Genomic DNA, 12,995 nt, shown 5'->3' with positions numbered 1-12,995 from the left:
ACTTAAATGTGGCAATACACCTTCAATAGTTGTTGGCCAAATCAACAGTTATCTCTCCTGTTTTGTCTATAGAGAAGGGAGGGGTAAGCAACAGCCAGACAGCTTTGGTGATGGCTTAGCTCTTGGAGTACAAAGGGGTTGGGCAGTAAAATTCCATCATAACCCTTATCTCCACCAACTTCATTAGAGGCTTGGGAGACCTCCATATATTGTATACTGATGGCAGGTTTGGCCGACATAAGCATAAAGTATGTAGGGACTTTAAGACTTTAGCCTGACTAGTACATCATATACAATCACATACAAATCTGACAGCAACCAAAGTTTCAAAGGGTATAATGGAGAATAACAGTAAGTTAAGTGGTTTTCCTATGCTAAAATATTTGTGTCTAGAAGGAGACTTTTTAAGGTTTGTGTATTGAATTTAGTTTTTTTTTTTTTTTTTTTTTTTTACCCAATCCCATATATACTTTTATGTATAGATCCTTTGTGTAAGACTCAAGTATATTGTTCCTAACATCAGGCTGGATTGAAGCTAAAGCAATCATTTAAGAACTCAACTTCTTTTTTTCCCCCTATTTTGGCAAGCCATGATTTATTATAATTTGTGCCGAGTATAACTTACAAGTGAGCGTTTACATACTTCATACATCATTTTAACATACATTATTTTAATTCGCTAAGACATGTTTATTTTCATGTCCCTTTCTATTAAGGTTTAGGGAGCAAATCTCTGTATCTGAAGAACGGGAACCCACTTAAAGTAAGAGAGTTGTTAGAAGATTTTAAAAAGGATGCACGGAGCATTAAACTAAAAGTCGGAAGACATCAGCTGGAAGATGTGACTGATGTCCTGAAATGTTTCTTATATGAAATAGATGATGCACTCCTGACAAAAGAACTTTATCCATATTGGATCTCTGCCCTAGGTAATGACACTGTGTTCCAGAAATAGCTGTTTCATTATTCATTTGAACGAATGCATCTACTAAGTAAAAGATGTTTATTTAAGTGAAAGATTTTTTGCTTAAACTCCCCTGAGATAGCAGACATAATGCTATTAGAGTAAGCCTCCTATGCTGTAAAATTAGAATGAAACATCCTGCTGTCAGCGAATACAGTACACCGTGCCTACCACTTTACCGAAAGCTGATAATAAAGGCAACATATGTTATCAGAAGCAAACGGTTACATTATGCTCCTCCATTTCCTCTTGTTATGTTCTTTAAAGATCATTTCATCCGAGCTATGTAGATCCTCATACTATGAACATAGGATAGTTGCACAATGCGCTTTACATTTGGTTGCAGCATTAAAGTAGAACATGTGACCCCGGAGGCTTAGAGATGTGCTAAGATGTCTTGGACAGCACCTTTTCCAGACATGCTGAGCCGGCCTCAGGGTTTTTATTCCAGGTCAGGTTTAAAAGCACATCTGTTTTGGAATAGGATCCATATAATAAGACAATATTTCATCTATGCTTTGCAATAAATAGTTAGATTGTAAGCTTTAGAGACAAATGATACTTTCTTGGCAACCATGGTTGTGTAATGAAGAGACGCACATTAGCTTATAATGCATAATATAATATAATATAATATAATAGCATTAATACTATGTTATTCACTTAATATATATAAAATAATACTATGACTTATGCAAAGGGATCTAAAAATGAAAGGGTTTAGATTGGGGGGATTACATATGAATCAGTAGCATATTTATTTTGCATTAGCATATTAATGAAAAGTAAGATTACATTGATAGTAAAGCCACTATTACACAGGGCAATCAGCTGGAGCAAGGGGGAACAGAAATGTCAGGTCAGCACTCGTTTGCTCCTTGTTCCCCACTCGCTGCCAGTGCTATTCCACGTGCTGACAGCGAGCGGGTAAGTGCAGGGGGGTCGCAGGGAGTTCCTCATATGATCTTTAGATGGTCCGGGGAGCCCATAGGAGATAGCGGCAGTCTGCTGCCGCTGCTTCTGTTGCATGGAGCGACGGCAGCAGATGGTTGCTATCCTAATTGTTTACCTTTCAACATGTTGAAAGACAACGAAAAACAACGATCAGCCGACATCATGCATGTCAGCTGATCATTGCCTTTTATTAAAGGAAGCGAATATAGGCTGTAATGGCCGATAATGATCCAAATGCGGCCGAAAATCGCTTTGTGGTATAGGGCCTTAAATGAGAAGTCCGGCAAAAATTTTTCTTAAAGTATTGTATTGCCCCCCAAAACTTATACGATTCACCAATATACACTTATTATAAGAAATGCTTATAAAGTGTTTTTTTCCCTGCACTTACTACTGCATCAAGGCTTCACTTCCTGGATAACATGGTGATGTCACGACCCGACTCCCAGAGCTGTGTGGGCTGTGGCTGCTGGAGAGGATGATGACAGAGGGATGCCCAGTGTCCCTCCAGTACCCTGTGTCCCTCAGTGTCCCCCTGCCATCATCCTCTCCAGCAGCCACAGCCCGCACAGCTCTGGGAGTTGGGTCGTGACAGCACCATTTTATTCAGGAGGTGAAGCCTTGATGCAGTATTAAGTGCAGGGAAAAAGACTTTGCATTTCCTGTAATACGTGTATATTGGCGATTTGTATAACTTTTGGGGGGGGCAATAAAATTTTCACCAGACTTCTGATTTAAGGTAGTCACTGATAGCCCCATTGTTGTCCTGATTTTAATTTGCTGTTACTTTCCTTATAACCTCATTGGGATTGTTAGTGACTTTATTGATAAGAAGTTTATCTGAGAGATCTGAGAGACTTCAAAGTTAGTAAGATACATTTTTGCTAAGAAGGCATCATCAGACATATAGTAGATCTAGGATATGAGTGGCCTTTGATACATTTTTCTTTCATCTGACATCTGCCATTATGAGATAGTTTAGTAGACCTTTAACACATTAGTTGGCTACTGAAACAAACTTTACATTTACAGTAGACTTCGCAAATAATAGCTAGTTGACATAAGGGTCTATAACACACAATAACATGATGGAATCGCCTGAAACATTGGAGATCTAAGGTCTTAGAAGAAGGTACAGTCTGACATATAAGAGCTGGGAAAGGCATTATTGCTACAGTATGTTTTAGAGCTGAATGAATTAACAGGGGAATTAAGTACGGAGTGATCTTAACATAGAAGAATTGCATGGTTTGAAAGATTAAAGTATGAACATTTGGAGAAAATTGTAGATCAAGTGGTCGGGAACTAAAAGAGAGCTGAAGAAGAATTTACGTACCTAGATAGTAATCTGTCAATTCACTTCAGTCAATTTTTACACCAGAATTGCTTCATTGGTTATTTTTGGTTATACAGTATGTGATTGGTTAGATATAGTGGTAGCAAAAGTCACTTTGTAATCAGAGGTGTATATTAAAGGTTCTAGGCTACAGGGCAAGAGCTATTCCCATGAGCCTCCACTAAGGCTTCTATGACATATATAATATAGGTATGAAATGTCGTACTACAGTATATAAGAGCTAATGATATAATGTGTGGCACCAGAATTTACAACCGGCCCTGTAGCTCCACTACAGAGTCTCTTATCCTTTATATTGCCCGGTGTATTACAGTTTATGGAAACAGTGACAGGGATCATGTGTCTTTCCAAGTTGCTCCTAAGCTATACCACCCATTTAGCCGGATAGTGTCTTGTGTTGACAAAGCAAGTATGCCTTTAATAGGCTTTCTTCACATCAGTTTCACATTGAATTTCTCATGCTTTTTTGACCACAAGAAAAGCATACTTTGTAACACTATGCACGCCGTCAGCAAAGACTATACCAAGCCTGACAGAAATCTGATGCACCTATCCATCATGATTTATTGGGACCCATTTCAAAACATCTTTTAAAGCTAAAATAAAATAAAAAAAATGGAAAAAATAAATACATAAGGTGAACAAAGCTTTATACGTACCCTTTGTATTTAAGCCTTGTACTTTTTCTATAGTATACCTAAAAAAATTAATGTTACTCACATTGTACTGGTAGTAAAGTTATAATACAAATAGAACCCAATTAGTATGCATCAATATTAGGGTTGGTCCGAACCTGCCGAGGTTCGGCAGCAGATTCCAGCTGTCTGCCCGCTCCGTTGAGTGGGCGGATACAGCGGGAGTAACGCCTGGAAAACTGGGATACAGCCTATGGCTGTATCCCAGTTTTCCAGGGGGTCCTCCCACTGAAATCGCCCGCTCTACGGAGCGGGCAGACAACGGGATTCATTACCGTGGGTTCGGGTTTGTACAAACCCGTACCGAACTCGGTTCGGACCATCCCTAATCAATATCAATTTTATTAAGCCCTGTACAATGCTATATTAGGAAGGCACACACAATGTGCCCATGATTATGTCCTTTGACTACTAGGACATAACATATACTATGCTGGATTGAGGCAATGTTGCCCTCGCCATTGTATTAGAAAATGCCTTTCTTCTTAAAAGCTGCAAATTTCTGCTCAATAAAATTATTACTCTGAGAAACCCTCTAAGTAACAGCTTTTCACCTATGTATTTATGCAAATCCAAATATAGAGTGTGTCAATGTCAGGTATTAACAATCAACACTTTCACCACGATATGTAAATGAGCCACATTCATGGTGTTAGTGTTGTGTTAACCTGAAGCTTTAATAGTGTGAGATTTGTATTGGTTTGTTTTAGTTTTTCTGGGTTAGTATAGTATAGTATAGTATAGTAATTCAGACTCCAAATAACTTGTCTACATACAGATGAATCCTCCATACCTCTCCTCTTGACCTGACATATGCCAATGAATGGCATGACCAGATTTAAAGGGGTTGTCCAGCAAAAATCTTTATCTTTCAAATCAACTGATGTGAGAAAGTTATATAGATTTGTAATTTACTTCCATTAAAAAGTCTTCCCATACTTCTTAGCTACTGTATGTCCTGCAGGAAATGTTGTTTTATTTTCAGTCTGACACAGTGCTCTCTGCTGACATCTCTGGCCGATACAGGAACTCTGTCTCAGTTTTCTATGAATCTTCATAGAAACCCTATCCTGCTCTGGACAGTTTCTGTCTCGACCAGAGATGTCAGTAGAGAGCACTGTGTTAGGCTGAAAATAAAACATTTCCTGCATGACATACTGCAGCTAATAAGTATGGGAAGACTTGTGATTTTTTTAATAGAAGTAAATTATAAATCTATATAACTTTCTGACACCAGTTGATTTGAAAGGAAAAGATTTTCGCTGGACAACCCCTTGAATAACAAACTTAATGTTGGGATGCAGATGATGTTTATAGTATCTGTCACTCCAGATTTTTTGTGTGTTACCTTACCAATTTAAATTGGGGCCAAACTCATACCAACCAAACAAATCTGGCACATTGGACTTAATGGACTCTACAAAACCAAAGTTTTCCTGTGTTTTTTTTTTACACTCTCCTAGAAATCAACGCAGTACAGATGTACGGCATATGTCTATAAGATCAGTGGTCCATTACTATGGACTGGCCAAAATCGAACGCCAAGCTGGGATTAGTGCCATTACGGTGCAGAGCCCAGATCGGGCAGAAGCACGGATCACCCCTCCACGCAAGGGGGAATTTGAACAGTGTGGTGGTTCGTAACCTAGACAATGAGATGGTAACAGTAGAAGGGAAAGAGTGACATATCAGGGGGGCAAGTTTCCTAAATAATTGTATTTACAAAAAACATTTCACTCTACTAGCCCTTCCAGTTTAACATGTAAATACTAGAGATGAGCGAACCGGGTTCGGGTTTGAGTCGATCCGAACCTGAACGTTCGGTATTTGATTAGCTGTGGCTGCTGAACTTGGATAAAGCTTTGTTTGGAAAACATGGATACAGCCAATGACTATATCCATGATTTCCACATAGCCTTAGGGCTTTATCCAACTTCAGCAGCCACCGCTAATCAAATGCCGAAAGTTCAGGTTCGGATGGACTCGAGCATGCTAGAGGTTCGTTCATGTCTAGTTAATACCTCTGAAGGCTATGTTCTCACACAGTAATTTGGGCAGTATTTGTCAGCCAATAACAGAAATGGATTGAAAACACAATCACTCGCCATACTATTTTTGGGAAAAAAAATGTCTATTGTTTTCTATTAAAACAAAGGCTGTTCTTTTCATATTGCAGTGATATGCATTGAAGTCAATGGAACAATGGGTGTTGTTTGGCACTCAAAACAATGGTTGTTGTTTAATGCATTGTGTGAAAGCAACAACCGTTATTTTTAAAAGAATGGCCTTTGTTATGAAATACAGCCATTGTTTTTACATGGTGTGAACATAGCCTTAGTGTGTACGTAGTGTATAGAAGCCAGCACAGAGGCTAGCCGAGTATAGGTAAAGAAGACCTAGGGATGGATTTTGCAGGGGGTTGACCGGGGGACAAATGACATATATTCCTGCTAATAATAATATCCTCATCTGCTATTATCGCATAATAATAATAATGATAATATCCTCATCTCTTGGATAAACCAATGTTATTTGTTATCTGCTCTTTCTTTATCAAGTAACAAACGCATCCAATATGTGTTATAATTAGCAGGTCATTTCACATCACTTAGCTTATCACCCACATATTTTAAAGCGTGTTACTGCAGTCACCAAGAACATGTGGTAATAACATTGGCTATTAATGAATACATTGCAGCTGAAATATTGATTCAAATGAGATCTATTGCCTTCATGCTCATTAGTTACCTTCTCCCTTATTTTATTCAACAATTCCTCAATAATATATATATATATATATATATATATATATATAATAATTTTTTCAGATCACTGTGCAATATAATTAGTACATTTTCCCTTTCAGTCTTCGATTGTGATTCACCAGCCATTAGAATGTGTCATCAATTCAGTTTGTTAAAGAAATTTCCCAAAAAGAATACTTATCATTTATTTGCAGGATAACTGACTGCTGGGACACCCACGGATCACACAAACAGAGGACATGTGTCCCCTGTTTGAATGGAGTGGGGGTTGAACATGTGTGCTACTCTGCGTACAGGTTTTGATTGTCAGGCCAATAGAGTTGAATTAAGCTGCACCGTGATGTCTGACTGATGCTCCATATAAATAGAGGAACCATCATTCTCATGATTGGGGGGGGATCTCAGTAGCCACACTTCCACTGATCACTTATCATCGATCCTCCGTGTATGCTCTGCAGGAAACCCCTAATGTTTGAGACTCACTTTTGTTACAGTTGATAAAATAATAGTTAAAATGTTTCTTCCACTGTATTCTGTGTAGTTGTGAATCTATAAATTGGAAAAGTGGAATCCAAAACAATTCACTGTTTAAAAAATGTTGCGAACACTCAAAAAAAACAAACAAAAAACTTTATGCTATAATGGAGTTTGGGCAATAAATTTAGCAAAAAAAAATTGCTACTCTACCCTGGCAGAGTGTTTACTATGTTTATAAAATCCTGCTCAGAACAGGAGCCACTGACTAAAACTTTCAGTTGTGAATACGTTCACATTCTGTATGGAAATATATATGTATACAGAAAGTTATGCCAGAAATAGGTCAGAAGTAGTCACAAACAGTTCTCAGGTACTTAGTGCAAAACAGTGACAAACAGTACTCAGGCACTGAGTGCAAAATTCAATAATATTCCAACTGGTAGATACGTTAGTTGATAGAAGAAACATTAAGGTAACACAAGTGTCAGGGACCAGTTAGGAGGGCCCTTGCCTAATATAATATGTACTCTACCGAGATGTGCGAAAGTGTCTCTGTAGTTTTAAATAAGTAGTCATACTCACGAATGGATGAGTCACAGTTATCACACCTAACCACCTTATGCTGGGTTTTCTGTCCTACTGGGGTAGTACGAGTACCAGGTCCCTGTTCTGGGTGCAGCTGGCTTGTAGAACCCTTCCTACAAAGCTGAGTGTCTTGTCGGTGGGGAGCGGCTTTCTGGCACTGTGCTCTACTGCAGGTTCAGTCTTGAGTTATAAGTCACTTTCTCTAAGGTGGTCGACTGTCTCATTTTATCTAGTAAATTCATGGTGTAGGCATGGGTTAAGACTCCCTTTTCTCTGGTTTTCCTAGGGGTCAAGTCTAGTCACCCATAGTGGTTAGGTAACTAGTAGTGAAAAACAGGTCCTGCCTGGTCTGACCAGGTACTAACTAACCAACTACTAAAGGGAAGTAGTTACTATTAAGTAAAGTGTGTGTAGCAAGACCTAGTATTAGCTGCAGCTGTTCTGTGATAGTGTGACATCTAGTGGTTGGAGTACAGAACAGCGGCTCCCTGTCCTAACCTGTGGCACTAGAGTGAGACACTTTTACCAAGGTGTAAAAAGAAAAAGAAAGCACGTACTGGGACACTGCAACATGTCTCTGTGACATCACTTTTTTTTTTCCAAACACAAGTACACTTCTGTTTTACAGCAGCTATGAACCGACAGAGAATTCTGCTCTAAATTACACTAATTCCTGGTATAAACAAACAAATAATATTATTATAAAAATGATAATATTAGTAGAAAAAAAACAACACATATTTGTCAACATTCATAAATAAGCTTTGTACAGATTATGGGATCAGGCAACATTTTCTTATGAAATGCAGATATATAATATCTTTGTCTCCTTAAGACTGTTTACTGTAATTGAAATGTAAACTTTATTTTTTTTTTAAACCCCCTCCCACTGTCCCAGATATTGAAGATGATCAGGATCGGGTGATAATGTACAAAACCTTAATTGATACACTGCCAGCACTGAACAAGACTACTCTGGCAGCTTTAATTGAACACCTTTACAGGTCAGTCTGCCCATCTGTGCAATGTGATTAGAAGCCAAACTAATAGAAAATGAATTCTTTGTTTGTCTTTAATGGTTGCCATAACAATCATTTTACTTTTACATTCTCAAAATGTCAGGGTTTTATTGTGTTTTTCCCCACCATGAACTTAAGAAATTATAATTATTATAATAGTATATATATATATATATATATATATATATATATATATATATATATATATATATAATTGCTTCATGCAAGGCTTCTTTTGTATCAGACTAAAAAAATATGCCATGCTATAAGCTAAAGATAGCTGCAAGTGTTAAGGTCACTGTATGTAAGTCTCAAACTGCTAGACCCCTGTATGTTTCCATATTTTTTTTCCAAGTATCGGCATGAAAAAACAACATAATTACCATAAATTGTGTATTGCAAATGACATACATTTGGAATGGTAATTTTGAGTGCTGAGCTTTATACCAAACGTTTATCATATATTTCTATGATAATTTAACATTACAAAAAAAGCTTAAAGCTTGTGTCATTAAGAAAACTATGTATAAACTGATGCATTATGCGAAATGAAACATAGGTCACCTGATAAGGTGGGCAAGGCATGCTCAGTTCAACAGCAATCTCCAGGAAGAACTAGCAGTTGGTCTCCACTGAGCCTGCAAATCAGGAGGGTTGTGGGAAAGTCTGTGTTCTGTTGCATGGCAACAGCAGGGTCACAGTTTAGTAAAAAAAAAAAAAAAAAAAAAAAAAGTGATTAGATGCATGGGAGAGAAAAACAGTACAGTGATGTAATAAACTTGAGAATTGAAGAAAAAAGCCAGCTTACCCCAGGACATTGCACTGCTAGCACGGGCTCACACTCCAACAGGTGCAGGAAACTTGAACAAATGAACAGAAAGTCCAGCTTTCAGGAAACAATGAATTCAATTGAGTTTATTCATATCCACTGTACAGTGCACACACCACGATACAACCCCCTGGTGAACGGTGGCGTTCACCTTGGGGTAGTATCGTGGTGTGTGCACCACTCTCGGAAAAACGTTCTGATCCTAATAAGACCCCCCAGTCTCCACACTGTGAGACTGAGACTGGATAGGTCCTGGCAAAGGTGATGCCCTTGGGAAAGGAAGGCAGGAACACCCGAAGTAGGATGTAGCAGCAATGCACAGCACATTTAAACATCTACTCAGCAAAGAGAACCGCCAAAGGAGGAGACAAATGCACAGTCAGCCTGATCTTACCTCACCAGGCACCCAGATATACAGGCGAATGTACGCCCCGGAGGCCGCAGTGACGTCATAGTATACACTCCATCTTGGATCCCTAGCAGCGCCATAAAATCCCTAGCGTCGCCACATGTCAGTTTCTGCAGCCGCTATTCATGTCAGTTTCTATCCGGCCGCACGCTCTATTGTGTTCAGCAGGAAATTCGGATGCGGGCGTGCACGGAAGCGCCTGTATCCGAATTTAGCAGCAGTGAAGATCATCCTGCTTGTACTGCAGATCATCCGGCCGGTACTGCAGGCATGATCACGGAACAGACGGTGTAGTCACTATGGGTATTGGAACTGTAGGAACATGTAACGAGGTGATAACCACATAACTTTAAGTCACCAATCAATACCAAGAAGCCCACTTTAACCTGGTAGACATATATCATAGAACTTTTTAAAATAAATTTGTGTTGTTTAAAAATAGAACAATAAAGAATAAGTTATACACAATAATCACAATTTATCGAGAATGCTAAAATGATATAACATTGCATATTGTCTAAAATATCTGTAGTAAGAAAAAAAATGTATTTAACCCCTTAAGGTCAATGCCAATTTTCGTTTTTGCGCTTTTGCTTTTTCCACTTTACGTTTAAAAGGCCATAGCACTTGCATTTTTTCAACTAGAAACCCACATGAGCCCTTATTTTTTGCGTCACTAATTGTAATTTGCAATGACAGGCTGAATTTTTTCATAAAGTATACTGCAAAACCAGAAAAAAATTCAATGTGTGGTGAAATTGAAAAAAAAACAAACATATTTCTTTTATTTGGAGGGTATTTGTTTTTACGCCATTCGCCCTGGAGTAAAACTGATATGTTATGCATGTTCCTCAAGTCGTTACAATTAAAATGATATGTAACATGTATAATTTTTCTTTTATCTGATGGCTTGCAAAAAATTCAAACCATTGTTAAAAAATATATGTTCCTTAAAATTGCTCCATTCCTAGGCTTATAGCTCATAGAGATCAATGCTGTGTATATACACAGCAAAGATCATTGTAATCGTGATAGATTGCTATGGCCTGCTGCAGGCCACAGCAATCTATTGCCGAGCCAAGATCAGAGTCATCGTGACGCTGAGCCCCGGCACAGGCAGAAGAACGGATCTCCCCCCCCGACCCACTAGACACCAGGGAGATTATGAATGAAGCACTTCAATGCAGCTGTCAGGTTTGACAGCTGCATTGAAGTGCTTAATTAGCCAGGACCTGCGCCGGCTAATAGAGGCACTGCCCAGATGCAGATTGCCGGGAGCGGTGACGTTCAGAGCGGGGTCTCGGCGGGACCCCTCTCTGAACACCCCCCGCGGCACCATGACGTACCAGATACGTCATGGGACGCTAAGGGGTTAAAGGAAACCAATGAGCATGATTTGATATGTATGATATAAATATGATATAGCTCCTGGTGGTACACAATAGATGTCTATAGCATCTCCTCTACTGTACCTGCAATGTCTGACAGGCTATCTTTCTATCAGGGAAAAACATGTTCTATTGCGGCGTGAGGCTGGGAAAGGGGCGGCAACTAGTCATCTGGGCAGAGAGCCGCCCATGACTAGTCACGACTCTTTGCCTGCCAGCACACTCTGCAAGGATAATTGACAGAGAGGCTATAATCAGGTCTCTCTGCCTGTCAATCGTTCCCGCAGAGTGCGCTGACAGGCAGAGTGCTTTGGCTAGTCATGGGCAGCTCTCTGCCCAGATGACTAATTTCTGCCCCCTTCCTGTTCTAGTGACCATTAACCCCTTAACGACATCGGGCGTAAGTATACGCCCCCGCAGGGTGGGCTTTAACACAAACAGGTGTATACTTACGCCCGATGTTTCCCCGATCGCTGTATGTTCACACACAGCGGTTGGGGAAGATGGCCTGCTATAATGTATAGCAGGCCATCTCTGCTCGTCGGCACGGGGGGTGATTAACCCCTCCCGTGCCGACTATCGCTGCTATATGCTGATCAATACATATCAGCATATAGCAGCTGAAAACAGCTTTCCGGGTCATCGGTGACCCGGAAAGCAATGGCGATTGGTGCTGTCCGAGACAGCACCAATCGCCATAAGTGTCCCCAAGAAAGATGGCGCCGATGCCACCCCCACGATCGCCATGATAGGCCGGCCAGTACCGGAAATCTTCGGAAACGCTCAGGTCCTCGGGTTCTGTGGGCCTCGGCAATCTCCGGCAGCATTGCTCTACTGCCCCCTTGCGGCTCATCAGTGAATATCCTTCACTGATCAGTTGCTTTGGGTTAAAAAGATTTATTTAATTTGTTTCCCAATTTTTTTTTTCTTTTTATGCACCCTAACGCCGCTGAGTGCTGATCAGCATCGCACATAAGTGCTCCGCTGATCAGCAACTCCTCCTTTTTGTCGTAGGGGCGTTTTTTCCCCCCTATATCCTACCGCCACTGTCTGCTGATAAGTGCCGCACATAAGTGCGGCATTTATCAGCAGCTCCTTTCTTGGCGTAGGGATATTTTTTCTTACTGTCAAAAAAACACGTAAAAAACACTACATTACACCACACTAAATGAAATAAAGTTTTACACTACACCACTACATACCCCATATACCAATCTCCATATAAACGTGGCCCCCAGGGTGTTTTCGGCGTCGGACGCATACGTTATTATTGCCTCCGACACCGAAACAGCCAGTGAGGATGAATGGGGGGATCCTTCTTTCCTCCATTCATCCTCATCATCCTCATCATCCAGTGACGTGTCTGGGGGGTAGCGTAGCGGTATGACGGTATGGCGTGAAATTCTAAAAACTTTGTGAGAGTACCTCAAAGTACTCTTACAGATTTACTTAGGCTAGGTTCACACTATGTATCTGTGCGGCTGTATTGCGGGTGGTAAATCATCGGCCGCATTTTTCCGGTTCATGCGTACGCTGGAAAGTATACGATATAC

The 12,995-nt window shown here is 40.0% G+C and overlaps 1 protein-coding gene across 1 annotated transcript in view; it reads left to right on the top strand.

Annotated features, from left to right (window-relative positions):
* ARAP2 (ArfGAP with RhoGAP domain, ankyrin repeat and PH domain 2) overlaps nucleotides 1-12,995 on the top strand; it is a 250,653-nt gene that overhangs the window by 134,079 nt on the left and 103,579 nt on the right. The window contains exons 21-22 of the mRNA XM_069977501.1: nucleotides 717-929; nucleotides 8,696-8,801. Of these exons, the coding sequence (XP_069833602.1) occupies nucleotides 717-929; nucleotides 8,696-8,801 (319 nt within the window). The remainder of the gene's footprint in view (nucleotides 1-716; nucleotides 930-8,695; nucleotides 8,802-12,995) is intronic.

This window comes from Dendropsophus ebraccatus, chromosome 7, assembly GCF_027789765.1.
Source record: "Dendropsophus ebraccatus isolate aDenEbr1 chromosome 7, aDenEbr1.pat, whole genome shotgun sequence".
In the NCBI taxonomy this organism is placed as follows: domain Eukaryota; kingdom Metazoa; phylum Chordata; class Amphibia; order Anura; family Hylidae; genus Dendropsophus; species Dendropsophus ebraccatus.
Note: the sequence above shows the minus strand (reverse complement) of the source record. Positions and strands in the feature narration are given on the sequence as shown.